The sequence below is a fragment of the Sinocyclocheilus rhinocerous genome, unplaced genomic scaffold (assembly GCF_001515625.1).
Source record: "Sinocyclocheilus rhinocerous isolate Xijiao unplaced genomic scaffold, SAMN03320098_v1.1 scaffold22, whole genome shotgun sequence".
NCBI lineage: Eukaryota > Metazoa > Chordata > Actinopteri > Cypriniformes > Cyprinidae > Sinocyclocheilus > Sinocyclocheilus rhinocerous.
Window position 1 is genome coordinate 869,072 of NW_015642832.1, and position 14,878 is coordinate 883,949.

The 14,878-nt window shown below is 35.8% G+C and overlaps 1 protein-coding gene and 1 pseudogene across 1 annotated transcript; one reads left to right on the forward strand and one right to left on the reverse strand.

Annotated features, from left to right (window-relative positions):
* The first annotated feature begins 1,800 nt into the window (after nt 1–1,800).
* Nucleotides 1,801–8,610, forward strand: LOC107756797 (carbonic anhydrase 4-like). Its single transcript, XM_016574067.1, has 8 exons — nt 1,801–1,855; nt 4,998–5,045; nt 5,187–5,351; nt 5,967–6,112; nt 6,640–6,732; nt 7,347–7,413; nt 7,523–7,683; nt 8,401–8,610. Exons 1-8 carry the CDS (start codon nt 1,801–1,803, stop codon nt 8,593–8,595), a joined length of 930 nt encoding a protein of 309 aa, XP_016429553.1. The 3' UTR covers nt 8,596–8,610.
* Nucleotides 8,611–9,311: 701 nt separating this feature from the next.
* LOC107756794 (argininosuccinate lyase-like) overlaps nt 9,312–14,878 on the reverse strand; it is a 10,076-nt pseudogene continuing 4,509 nt past the window's right edge.

Below are 14,878 nucleotides of genomic sequence, written 5' to 3' on the forward strand. Positions count from 1 at the left end.
TCTATCAGAAAAAGACATGCAAAAATTGTACATTCAAGGTGCAGTCACAAATTTTGGTAATAATTTGTGGGCAAAAAATGGTCCCATAGACTATTGTCTAAAGTGTACAATGTATAAAGCACAGCTCACATGGAAGTTACTTAAATACCAAGCAGCATTCTGTTGGTGGTGAATCTTTATGAGTATGACCAACCAATAGTTTTGTGTGAATCCACCCAAAAATAAAAATTCTGTCATAATTTACTCAACCATAATGTCGTTCCAAACTGACTACAACTTTCTTCTTTGGATAACAAAATAAGACATTTTGAAGAATGTTAGTAACCGAACAGTTTTAATTCCCACTGACTTCCATTTTATTTTTGCCCGTAGAATAGAAGTCAATGGCAATGGCAAAATTCATAATTTTTTATTTCTTCATAAAATACCTTCTTTTATGTTTCACAGACGAAAGGCAGTCATACAAGTTTGGAACATATCTTTTTTATATATTTTATTCATCTCTAGATTACTGCCCCAGTAATAAGCTGCTGTATTTTTTTTCTATATGATATTCTTACTTATATGGTGACACCAGCATGTGTGCGTTTAGGTATGTAAAACACAATATAGTGATTCTCTTAAGTGCCTCTTACTGTAGATGTCAATAGACTCTCGAGTAATGATTCTCCATGATGAGTTACGAGTCAATGAGGCATCACAGTCCAGATCTTAGTGGACTATTACAAAACTGGGAGCCACTACAGTATATTTAATTCCTTTCTCTAATTCTCTGCTGTCCCTTTGCTGCCTACTGTTTACCTTCCACTTCATTCACTCGTAATCACACGTCCATGCTATATGATGTCCATAAAATGGAGTCATTCCATTTTGGCTGGCTAAAGCTCAACAGGGCAGACCTTCATGCTGAGTTGACTTTAATGACTTTTTAATAGGTCTCTCCGTTTTAACAATGCAGTACAACAGCTCCAGTCATTTTATTGGAATGATGAATGATTGAGAGGAGGCTAACATTAATTTAATTTACAGCACAGGCTTCCCATCTTTAAAAGCCCAAGATGGCATCGCAAGAGGCAAAGAAATAGAGAGGGATGGGATGCGTTCATTATGTCGGAAAAAGGCTGGGGTGATTTATGATAGCAGCATTGTTGTTTTCCCTTATCTCTAATTAGACGCTTTTGTCGTGCTAACTGATTTCAGTGTCAAAGCAACAAGACATGGTTAACAAGACAGGCCGCCTTGTTCTACATCATTCATCATTCTCAAAACAGTCACTTGAGTCAAAACGTCCAAACATGTCCTGACACCCCACATGCTTAATTAGTCTCAGAGTCACCTGGAGGGACTGAAATTATTTCCTCCATGGATATATGTTGCTCACTGACAACCAGCATTAATTTCTCCTCAAGTGTGTGTTGAAGATGGTTTGAAGCATGTGTGTGTGTCCTCGAAGACAAACTTTACAGTGTGCTTAAAACTACATGCCCTATAAAAGGGATAATAACCAGGTTTTGTTTTGCACTTTAGTCCTGTAGAATAGTGCCCTCTGCAGGCTGTTTGATAAAGCAAACTCATTACGCCAGAGTTCAGGGAAAACTTCACTAGGTTCAACTGGCCGTAGGTTGTATTGTGAGAGTTAAATGTCCTCATCAAGGACCTCAAATGCCCTACTTTGCTGCCCTACACTTGTCATTTCAACTCTTACCTGTAAAACTCTCTCTCCCCCTCCTTCCTTTCCTCTACTGTATAAAATTGGTTCCTGTCACACAAGGCAGAGAGATTTGTATTGGTATTGTAGACATGACATCCATTCTCTCTATCTCATCTGTTCTGTTGGTTCTAGAGCTCTGCTCAGGTAAGGTAGTAGATCTATCTATCTATCTATCTATCTATCTCTCTCTCTGGCTAGTTTATCTGTCTGTCTGGCTGTGTATCTCTCTGGCTGTCTGGCAGTATGCAGTTGAATGAATGACTGCTCTAAGCAAAATAGAAGAGGTTAAATTTTGACATGACAAAGTAATAGCATTAATTCTTGTATGTCTTGCGCAGAAACATCTTTTTTATAAGCCAATCTTTAATAAAGTTGTTAAAGCTGAATATAACCCTAAAACTTTGATATTCAATATTCAATAACTTTAATTTTAAGTACTGTATTGAGTTACTGTATTCCATAAAATGATAGGATATACATTTCGGACTCCAAACTGCGACAAAAATAAAAATGTATGACAAGTTTAAAATCTAGACACTCTGAAAATGTATGGAACGACTCATGATTTTGGAACCCATGAAGTGGTTTCAATCAGTGAATCGTTCACAGTTGTTACTGGGTTCACATAACAGTCTCCATCACAATGAATGAACCGGAACGTTACTAACTCTACAGCATATGACCTTCTATTGTAAGGCTGAATTTAATATTGTTTTGGAACCTATCAACACAACTTAAATCGTCGTCATTATACTAAAACATCCACATAATACCACTGATCTATAATAGAGAACTTTATATATATTATATAGCCTATAGATTCATACATATAGGCTAGTCATTATATATAGATCAGTAGGCTACATAATACTCACAATAATAATTTCACCACAGTTTTATACAGTGGAGTCCAAAAGTCTGAGACGGATATAAATTACATCAAAGTACAGTAGTATTATTTTAAAGTAGGCCTACTATTACCTTCGACCAAGGTCTCGAATTCAACTATGGCAGAAATATTGAGTCCCCAGGTAAGAATGTTTCTCCTATCAGGCGAACAGACGTTTCCCATGAGCAAATAGAAAATTATAAGAGCAAAAGTGAAAGAGGATGGCGAAGTTAAGCACAGGGAGCTGCTCGAAAAAGAAAAAAAAAGTCAGCTGCAGTTTAGACTCAGTGAAAGTCTGTGTGCGCCGCGCTGAACCGTGAAAATGACGTGGATAAGAAGTGTGTGTGCAGGGATGACGTTGCACTGAGTGTAGCTTAATACATTAATACCGCAAAATAAATGCATACTTTTGAATAGTGACATCTTGCTTGTCTATTAATAACTATGAATAATTATTGTCTATGAGTCCAATTTGCTAATTTAGTAAATATAGAAGAGAATGTATGAACTTTTGGGCTCTACTGTACAGAGTCACACATCATATGCATAGTAAAAACATTACTAATAAAATAACTTATTTTTAAAACAAAGTCATATAGCCTTTTGTAGAGATCATATTGCACAGAATTATGGTGGCATGAATGTGCCGTCCACTGACTGAAAGGTGCTGACTTGTTGTGATTGCATAATCCCTATGGGAAAATTGTTCTAAATGTTTGTATTGTTGGTACAACTCAATAATCAGCAGTACCTATGCATAAACACTTCTACTAGCTATCTAGTAGAATTTTAGTCGAACCACAGCCTCATTCTCCTGCTCCTTGTCCTTTGAGTGGAATGCAGTTCTTGCATTCTTGAACTCTTATTTCTTTTTGCCTAGTCTAAATACCCTGTATGTTTTGAACTTGAATACACCAAGTACAACATCATAGTTTGTGCTGTTATATTAGGATGTGCCCTTGCCCTGAAACTGCAAAAAAAATAAAAAAATAAAAATTGAAATAATAAAATAAAAAAGTGGGGTTAATTCATGGGACGGTATTTTACCAAAAGCCATTATTATCCAAAAAGCAGAAGGAGATGTAAACTGTACAATATTTCTGTAAATGTGTTTCGGGTATGGACATTTTTGCGCATTTTGCATTTTTAGGTATACTGTTTAGGTTAACTACCATGCAGATAATAATATCAAATCAATTTTTTTTTGAGAATGAGAGACTTCAATATGATGCTTGCACATGCCAAGTTTGAGTTGCAATGTTTTACAGCATATTTGCTCTGACAGTCAGTGATTTTACTCTGTCATTAGTTAATCTAGGCTGTAACGCAGTGCATCTTGGGTTATGGAATCCAGACAGGTTATTTTTTAACAGAGGGTCACCTTGTATCGTTTATATTGTCTGACCTCTTCAGTTCACCATCTTCTTTCACTTGCTTTGAACTTACAAGACACATGCTGATGTAATACAAATAGGTGTCCATAACATCTTCAGTGCAACTTTTCTTTCTTTCTCATGCAACAGTTTAGTTTTCTCCGTAACATTATTCACTGCAGTAAAGAAAAACTAATGCCAAGCTTAAAATCATCTAGTTTTAAAGGAATATGAGAAATGAGAAAATTTTTGCATTTATTCACCCTTATGTCATTCCAAACCTGTACACTGAAGAGAAAAAAAATAAATAAATTAAGAATAATGATGCAGAAACTTTTTTTACTCTGTTAATTAATACGAAACGGCAATTAACACATTGAGTTAAATATGAAATTTAAAGTAGAAAGACTAAAATAGTATTTTCTTGTAAAGTGTATAACTCCAGTAATCTTTTTTTTTTTTTTTTCATTTGTGGAGAAAAGAGCATATTAAAACAAAAAACAAACAAAAAAAATATATATATATAATTTCAGTGTTTTTGTCCTTGACATTGAAAGTCAATGGGGTCCAAAGAAACAACAGCATTGGTCCCTACTGACTTCATCGTCTTTTGTGTTTCATAAAGAAATAAAGTCATACAGGTTGGAATGGCATAAGGGTGAGTAAATGATGAATATTCTTTTTTGTACAAACTAAGTTGAATGGGATGAAAGTGCACAAGTGGATAGTGGGTAACGTGAAAACACTTAAGGTGCCCTTGCATTCAAGCATATGTTCTGCACTCAATCAAACCTGGTGATCAGGAGGGGGACTCAGTTAGATGGCTCACTGATTATCAGGAAAAACTTTGTGAATCAAAGCATGGCTTTATATGGCCGCAAAATAAACAAATTTGTTAGTTAATGACCACCATCATAACTGGAGCTTAAGACCTCTCTGAACCTTGGCTTCAAGTCACAGATCTAAATACTTTCCAGTAGTGGTCCGTGGAACCAGTTGCATCAGGATGTTCTCTCTGTTCCAGGTGAGTGGTGCTACCAGAGCCAGTTTTCCTGTCAAGACACATGTAAAGGTGAGGACAAACACACAAGTTTGTACCTGGACTCAACCTCTCAGGATTTTGCATAGTCATCACCAAAGCAAAGTCCTTACGTTTCTCATACAGTTGAATGTTTATGCTGAGAGAAATGTGTTTTCCAATTGTGTCATCCAGGGCCTTCAGAGTGGAAGAATAATTTTCCTAATTGTGGAGGTCAGAGACAATCGCCTATCAATATCATCACACGCAAAGTGAAGCATGATCCAAAACTGGCTAGTTTTATCTTTGATGGCCATGAGAAAGTTTTCAATATGAGTGTGGAAAACCATGGACATTCAGGTAAATTAACTGAAATTTAAAGGCCTAAAAAAAGTACATTTTAAATAAATTGTCATTTATTTCATAAGACTGCTGTTCATCTCCAGAACACAAATGAAGGTATTTTTAATACTTTATCATTTTTGTCCATCCATTGAAAATCCACTCAACCAAAATCAAAATCAACGCATCAAAAAGCGCAAGAGATTGTAAAAGTAATCAATGAACAAACCTCATGCATCAAGCAAGTGCGATGAAGCTTGTTTACCATAATTTAAGAACTCTATGTATGTGCATTGATCAATGTTTATATGCGTATAAAAGCCTAAACTACATCTTTTCATCATATATAGTAAAGCAAATGTGTTTTTTCAGAAGGCTCAAGTCATATGGACTACTTTTGCCATGTCTTTATGAACTTTAAAACATATAAACAAAAGTCTTATGGGTTTGGAACGACATGAGGGTGAGAAACTGATGACAGAATTTTCATCTTTGGATGAACTATCCCCTTAACTTGAGTTCAAAAAATTTAATTCAGCTGAGTTTACCTAAATTTACTTTGAATTCTATTATCTTTCTGATCTTGTAATTGTAAGAGTTAAGTATAATAACAAGCTCTATGCTTCTTCCCAGCTCACTTCACCCTCCCTCAGTCTGTGCGTCTCCGTGGAGGGGGTCTGCCAGCCACATACAAGGCCGTCCAGTTCCACCTGCACTGGGGAGAGAACGGCGGCCAGGGCTCAGAGCACTCTGTGGACGGGGAGCGTTATCCCATGGAGGTGAGAGGCCATGTCACTATCAAAAATGTATGGACAATAAAACACAAAAAAGGCTATTATTTTCATCAAGTTACTGTATGATAATGATGCATTTTGTCCCCCAGCTCCATATTGTTCACATTAAAGAAAAATATGGTAGCTTGGGAGATGAAAAAAAAATCAAGAGTCAAAGACTCAGAAGAATCAAATGAGTCTAATACATGAACAAATCATACAAATTGGTTTTGTGAACTTCATCAGCTGAAAAGATCCATCATCATTCATTCACAAATCAAACATCACATGAATGTGCCAAGAGCTATAAAGATTGGAGATATAAAGATTTTCAACTTCAGACAATGTTATATATATATAGAACATGCAGGAGTCTACTTTTATGACATTTTAAATTACCTTTTCGTCATTTCGGGTTATCCCATGGAGGTGAGAGTCCATGTCACTATCAAAAATGTATGGACAATAAAACACAAAAAAGGCTATTATTTTCATCAAGTTACTGTATGATAATGATGCATTTTGTCCCCCAGCTCCATATTGTTCACATTAAAGAAAAATATGGTAGCTTGGGAGATGCTCTAAATGACTCTACAGGGGTGGCAGCACTTGCCTTCTTTTTTGAGGTACTCATTCCTTTGTGATATTTCATATGTCTCATAGCTAACAATATTTCTGATAGAAAATGATCACCCAAACAGCATTATTTTATTGAGCTACTATTATAGATTTTATTATTTTGAATAAATTTTTTATTATTTTAAGTTTTGTTTTTATTTTAGTTCAAGTTTTAGTAGTTTTGTTGTGTATTTTGTCATTTTTATTTTATTTTTTTAAAATATGTTGTATGATATAGTTTTCATTCATTGTTAAAGTTAAACGAAATGAAAATGAGTAATGTTGCTTTGGCAACTAGCTAAAATAAAATTATAAATTTGTGTTATTTCAGTTACAGTTTATTTTATCATGCCAAATCCAGATGACTGACATTCTTCCATAAAACTACAATTTTTTGCATATAAAAAAAGTGAATGAGGACCAGTACTTTCAAGCCCCATTTTCAACTTCAGACAATGTTATATATATATAGAACATGCAGGAGTCTACTTTTATGACATTTTAAATTACCTTTTCGTCATTTCGGGTTTGAGGGCATATAAAAAGAGAAATAACCCTTTAATGAACCATGTCGATAACTTGAGGTCAATATTAATAGCTGATTTTTGCCATCCCACTTTAGGGGACTTCTGGCCAAAACAAACAGCTGGACAGAGTCATAGAGGCTTTAGGAAAAGTCCGGTATGAAGGTGAGTTATTTAAGATTAGATGTTATTTTTTATTTTTGATTAGTTTGTCTATTCAACTTTGTTTTGTTTGTCTGTATTGTGGTTCTACATTACCCAATATGATCAAAAGGGAACAGCAGTGAAATTGAAGACTTTAAACTGGCCGACATCATCCCACAAGCCAATAAACTGAGCTACTATCGGTACTTGGGTTCCTTGACCACACCAGGCTGTGACCAGGCCGTTGTGTGGACGGTTTTCCAACAGACTCTGCCCATAAGCAAAAAGCAGGTACAGAGAGACTTTTTTTTCCCTTTTATGCATAAACCAGACTGAGATCTAAATATTAGTCAACACTGATTACAATCACCAGTATCTCAGGAGAATTAAAGCAAGACACTACAAACAAAACCATTTTTCTTCCATAACATTTTTATTTTAAGTGTTATTTTATTACACTTTATCTTTTATTATCACTTTATCTGTAAATATCAATTACAATACATACATTTAAAGCTTGTTTTCTCAAAATAAGTCTTACATCAAATATCAAACTTTCCTATTCCTATCTGAAGGTTTTTACAGAGAGGTTTGTTCATATGTCAGTCGACTGATTTACATAACATTTATTCCTAAAAACATGATTTTTTTTTTCCTTACTGTTGACAGTAATTTCTGGTTTATGGTCTGATAGAAAAGAGATATCCAAAATCCTCTCTGTAAAAACCTTTAACTCCGATTATGTCAACATAATGAAACCAGAATTTTGAACCTGGGTTTATCCAATGTGCAAATGAGTGCATATTTAATTAGGTAATGGATCATTTGCATATTTTAACGTAACATTCCATAAAACTTGTAAAACAAATCAATTATCTTAATGCACTGTGATTAAACAACTATGGAAAGTATTGTGATTTCTATTAGCTAAACCCCTTTCACCTGTATAGTATATGATTATGGAAAGGCAGATTTGAATTCCAATGCATCTTTCTTTTCCTGCTTTAGCTGATGTCAATGGATAAACAGCTGTTATTCGGAACAGAAAAACCAATGACTGGAGTATTCCGTCCTGTGCAGAATCTGAATGAACGAGTTGTGTACACATCTGTGCCAGCTCACAGCCTGTGTGTCCTGCCCAATCTGATCACCCTGTTTCTGTGCCTCTTTTGTGTTTTTGGACAACAAAGGTGTTTTCATTGAATGGTAGAGACCACATCTCTTTTAACAAAGGATGTTCCATATTGAACTTCCAACTTAGTTATTTTTTTGTGTTCACAATTATTAATTGTCTCATTGGTACATCTTATCATGTCTTCCGATATTCTCTTTTAGTTGTGGCAGCTTTATCTGACTTTGATAATTTCAGGATTCTCATCTGTTTTCCATTACTTTTTTGGTTGTTCATGGTTACTGCATTTAAAGTATTTTAAAATCTCTTTTTATATATGTATATATAAATTGCTGGGAAGGATTTCCATTTATATGTTATATGTACCAATAATTATACTTGTATACAAGTCTTCAAAAATATAAAACAGCTTGAGATTTGAATGTGGTCCATTTGAAGCTTTCTGATCCTCCATTATTTCATTCTTTAATTTAAGATTATTTCACTGTAAATTCACATGTAAAGTTCAATGACTTTTCCATGTTTCATATGGCTTTGGTTCGATGATTCAACTTGATACAAATATGTACCACAAATTGTGTACATATGCAGGGCATGTGGAGTGTAAGTTTCAATATAATCTTTCCAAAGATGTTAATAAAAGTTCAAATGAAGTGCCAACACAAATTCTTTATTTAGTTGAAACTATATTTCATTGTACATATTGTTTGTCAGATAAAGATTCACATTTTGGAAGCAATAGAAGTTTACTTATATGTAACACGCAGGCATAAAATGCCAAATTCATCTATAAAAGAGCACCTACTGCTGACCGTTGTAGAAATGAGACTATGGTTATTGTTTTTGTGCCTGTAACCAGTCTAAAGTGCTGGATTTGAGCCGTGACGCTCCTCCTGGCCGTGCCACCCGGGGCGCTGTACTGTTCAATGCTTTTTGTGTAGTCCCACACTCAAGAAACATCCTTGTCAAACAAAGGGCTGGAGATTAAGAAAAAAAAAAGTAAAAATCTAAATAAAACATTTAATATACTGTCATGTACTTTTAGTTTGAATGTGACTGCTGACCTGACAGTTTGAAGGTCCTCTACAGTGAGTTTGGACAGATGGATGTTCTTAGATTCAGCGATATAAACGGCTTTCCCAGCACAACTGTGGGCCTCTCTGAAAGGCATCTTTGATATATGTGTATATATGTCAGATTTCATTCAGCTCTACTGACATGCGAAATCTGGAAAGCTGATGGATTGATGGACTTACTCCCTTTCTGACCAGATGGTAGCCAAGATCAGTGGCCAGCCCCTTCCATCGCTGATTGGTTGACCTGAGGAATGGAAAAGTACAAGAGCTTAAGATCTACTGCTCAACAATGAATAAAAAAGGAAATGAAACAACAACCATTTTTTATACCGCTCACATTTTAGACTGACAATGGATTACGACATACTCAAACACTTCTGCATCTCATTCAGCATTTCACCTACTTACTATTTACCTGAAGTAAGAGTTTTGTTTTTGATTGCCATTGTTCATGACAAAACAACATTTTTTTCTAACCCGTCTCTCACCTTTAGAGTTGAAATGACGCCTGTTGCCACCTGCAGCACAGCGTGTACTGTATCATCCTGCAGTGACAAAACATATATTCAGAAAATGTTTTAAAGTAAAATGATCGTATTTTCTGGCTGTCATGGACATACCTGTAGGTCTTTGTTATATGTGCTGGGTAAGCCCTTGAGAGTCATCAGAAACCCTGCACACTGTATTACAATGAAATTTAAATTAGATAAAGCCTTAAGAAAACCTTACCTTTTTTTTATTGTTGTAAAAATTGTTATCTTACCTTCATGGGGTATGATTAAGTATGTTAATTGTTGTAAAAATTGTTATCTTACCTTCATGGGGTATGATTAAGTATGTTAATTATTTAAAAGTATGTTAATTATATAAAACATTTGTGTTTTAATATTAAAATATTTTTTATATTATTATTATTTTAAATATTTAAATATTATTATATTAAATATTTGTAATATTATTTTCTTACAATTAATATAGGTATTCACTGATATGGAAATTATGGTTAATAAGTCAACAATTAATTTCATGTTATGGCAATATTATTCAAATTATGTTCATTTTTATTAATTTTAATAAATCATATTTAAAATACTGATATGATATGAAAATTCTGGCCAATAAGCCAATAAATATTTTTATGTTATAACCAATATATGGACAATATACAAAATAGTATACTACTTTGTCTGTTAAGTATGTTAATTTGTATTCTTTTTTAAATAATATGTATTATTTTTATTTTAATATTATACTATTTTTTTATATTGTTTTTATTTAAAATATTCTGATAAATATTTAAATGTTATTACCGATAATCAATAAATAGTCTATATTAAAATATTACACTATTTTGTCTAAAAAACTTAAAAAATAAAACATTATAAACTGAAGTCAGTAATTTTTTAAGTAAATTTAGACATCGTAACATTAAGCACAGTCTGAAAAATGAATAATTATTTGGAGATTTGCTAAAAAATTATATTTAACAGCATTATTAAATTATTAATGTTTTCAAAGATTAACTTTAGGTGAGAGTTGGATGACAGTGAAGGTAATTTAATTTTAAAAATAGGAGAAATAAGCATGCTATTAAACATCCAATATTCGATAACTGATAAGGTACCATTACATTGTGCATCCCTAAATGAATAGCAACTAAACTGACAGCCCTAATACTATTTATTAAATTTCCCATAGATTGACCTTAATCATAATGTTAATTATTTCAATGACAGTAGTATCTCTGTAGGCCAGTACTGGTGTCTCGGGTTGGCTTCATTAGTCAGTGCTGTATCTTACTCTGCCAAACACTCGTCTTGCTTTGCTGCGGATGAGCTCCAGGCTGTCTGCGTTCTTCTTCTGAGGCATTTAACTGCTCCCAGTGCTGCTCTCACAAACACAAACACAACAGCTCTGATTGACTACACACACTAGGCACACATACAAAGCAGAAGTGGATTGAATCCCTCACACATCAGCCAGCTCGTGTTCACAGTATCTGTGTTGAATATCATCCACCAATTAAGACAACACACTGAATCCTGCACTACGTGGCAGATAGTCAGCTTTTCCGAACATGATAATGTTGTTAATAAATAGGCAATAATTATTTCTGAGAGAATATTTACTATTTAACTAAGGTCAGTACCGGCTGTGCAGCAATCAGTTTGTGGTTAATAAAGATAAATCAGTTAATGTTAACAGGGCCGAACATTTCACAGGCCATAAAGAATTATAGTATGAGAAGAAAATCGATTTGCTCTAACAATGTAGAATGTGTGATGACGTGAGCAGGTACATGTGTACTCACTGACATTTCTGGGCAACTGTACCATAAAAGTCATTTGAATTAATTAATTTGCAACTCTGCCTAAAGCTCAAGCCAGCAGCTCCTACAGTTTCATGATGGAAATGTGCATACGTGACAGGCGGGGTGAAAATAATGCAGAACATGGTAGTAGTGTAAGGAAAAATACTGTTAACCCAAGGGCTTCAAATTAATGATTTCTGTCTGCTGTGACTTTTTTATGACTTTATTTCGGGGCCTACACACAAGACACGTTCTTGAGTTCAAACTACTCTTATGTTCAAGGCTTCATTTATTTGATTAAAAATACAGTAAAAACAGTAATATTGGGAAATATTATTACAATTTAAAATAACTGTTTTATATTTGAATATATTTAAAAATTTAATTTATTCCTGTGATGCAAAGCTGAATTTTCAGGATCATTACTCCAGTCTTCAGTGTCACGTGATCCTTCAGAAATCATTCTAATATGCATATCTGGTGCTCAAGTAATGTTTTTTATATCAAAACATTTATATTAATGTTGAAAACAGTTGTGCAGTTTTCAGGATTCTTTGATGTGTTTTATTTTTGTGCTTTTTGCAAATAAGTAAAGCAATGATAGAAATGGGATTGGAACATGACCCAGGTCAGACCCAGAACTTGTATATGTCAAGGGCACATGCACAGCCTGATGAGCTTAGTGAGTGAAATTCAATCAGTGTGAAATATTTTGAAATTCTGAATGATATTCCTATTATGGATCATATGCTGTCCTCACCTGTATGCATCAGTCAGAATGATGAAGGAGAACTCCTTTGTACTGTATAAAATCAGATCCTCTGCCATCTTGCTAAGGTGTGTGAGACACATTGATCCCCAGAAGAGAAATTCAGCTGTCCAAAAACATACACAAACACATTGAGCTAAACAGAATATTCGCCAAAAATTCTGATCATTTACTCTCCATCATGTTGATCGAAATCTGATCTTTATTCTGTGGAACATAAAGGAAGATATTTTAAAGAATGTTGGTAACTAAACTGTTTTGGTGACCGAAGACTTACATTTTATGGACCAAAAAAGCACTGTGACATTTTTCAAAAAACCTTCCTAGGGGCATCACATTAACACATTTCCTGATGTCCTCCAGTCGTTCAACATCTCTGCTTAGTGCCGCTGCATGACTGCAAGAAACCATGAGCAATGAACAGTTATGACTACACATATGCACCAAATATACAAGATCACAACACTTAACACATTACTGTTGCCTCGCCTTGAGTAAAATATAATTAAGACAGAATTTTTCTACTGAAATGCACCTGAGAATCCATTGACTCCATCTGATTGGCTGGGCCCTCTGCATGTGAGTGTATCCAGGGCACAGGATTTCAATCTCTCTGGATGGACGAAGGATGGATTGGATGTGTGTTTGGTATCTGTACATTAGTCAGATCTCTACAGATATCTTAATAATTGAGCATTCTTACACTGCAGCCCTTTCCACCATAGTGCTGATGAGCTGCAAAGCTAGTTCTTTCAGAATGGTAAAAGCATCCCGTAGCCAGAGTCGCATATCTGTTGCAACCTATTCAACAAATAGAAAGAGTTCAGTCAAAAGCTTGTATGCCTGTAAATATCATGTGACAAATTACTAAATTTAAACCTGATAATTTCTGCTCCTGCCTGTGTGAAACTTTCCAGCTGGATTACCAATAAATTCCTTTAAAAGAAGACATGAACATTGACTGAATTTTGGTTCCTGTAATAGTACTCTTTATTGTACGGAACTATAAGCTACACAACTTGTATTGATCAAATATCTTCTTATTCAATAAAAGTAAATGTTAGAACCAATGAGGAAAATGTTCCCATTCAGGAACACGAGCTGCGTCGAAACGCTATGGGAACGCCTTCAGCGTGACCACGCTCTGAATCACATGTGTAATCAGTCCAATGGATGGGCGAGACGACACGGGCGGGGTGACGTAACGACCAGGAAGCTTAAAAGCACGTGCGGTGGAACCGGCGTCAGCTTTCTGTCATTCAGCAAGCGCTCTGTGTGTGTGTCAGTCGCTATCTGTTATATCGCTATAAGTCTTATTTAGTGTTGTTTTTCCACTTATAAGCTCCATTATGTCAAAGCTTCAGTCAAAAGAAGCATTTGGGTGAGCAGGTAGCGTTCAGGCTGTGTGTTCCTCCCTGCCCGTGCTATATTTCGGGTGGGGACATACACAGTTTGTGTGTTATCTGCTTGGGAGCGAAGCACGCAGAGTCAGCTCTCGAGGGAACTGACGGCCCACATTGAGAGCGTTTTGTTACTGCCTTGCTTCGCTCTCAGAGGGCTCTCTTTGAGGAGGGAGCCTTCACTAGCGTTTCTCGCGTTGCTGACCCCGCTTTCACCGAGGCGGAGCGGCGGCTGTGCTCGTGTGTTTCGCATATGGATCCGGTGGAGGGAATGTAGACGGGCGAGTCCCTATCTACTTCCTTAACCACCAGATCCGGCGCCCGCTCTAGGGGTTTCGGAAGCCAGCGCTGCGGTCCTTCCCCCCCAGGGAGAGGGCCCGACGCTCCGCCTGTCTTTCTCCGAGGAGATTGATACAGAGGGTGTCGATGAGCTCGCCAGTTGCACAAGCATCAGTTACACAAGCATATTATGCCTAATATTATAATGAGCAGCTTTACTGTGGAGCGGAGCTGTTTTACAGTCGCACAAGCATTATGTCAATACTATTATAAAAAGAAAAGACTCGCGCAGTCAGCTCTCGGAAATAAGCTATCTACTTCCTTAACCACCAGATCCGGCGCCCGCTCTAGGGGTTTCGGAAGCCAGCGCTGCGGTCCTTCCCCCCCAGGGAGAGGGCCCGACGCTCCGCCTGTCTTTCTCCGAGGAGATTGATACAGAGGGTGTCGATGAGCTCGCCAGTTGCACAAGCATCAGTTACACAAGCATATTATGCCTGATATTATAATGAGCAGCATTAA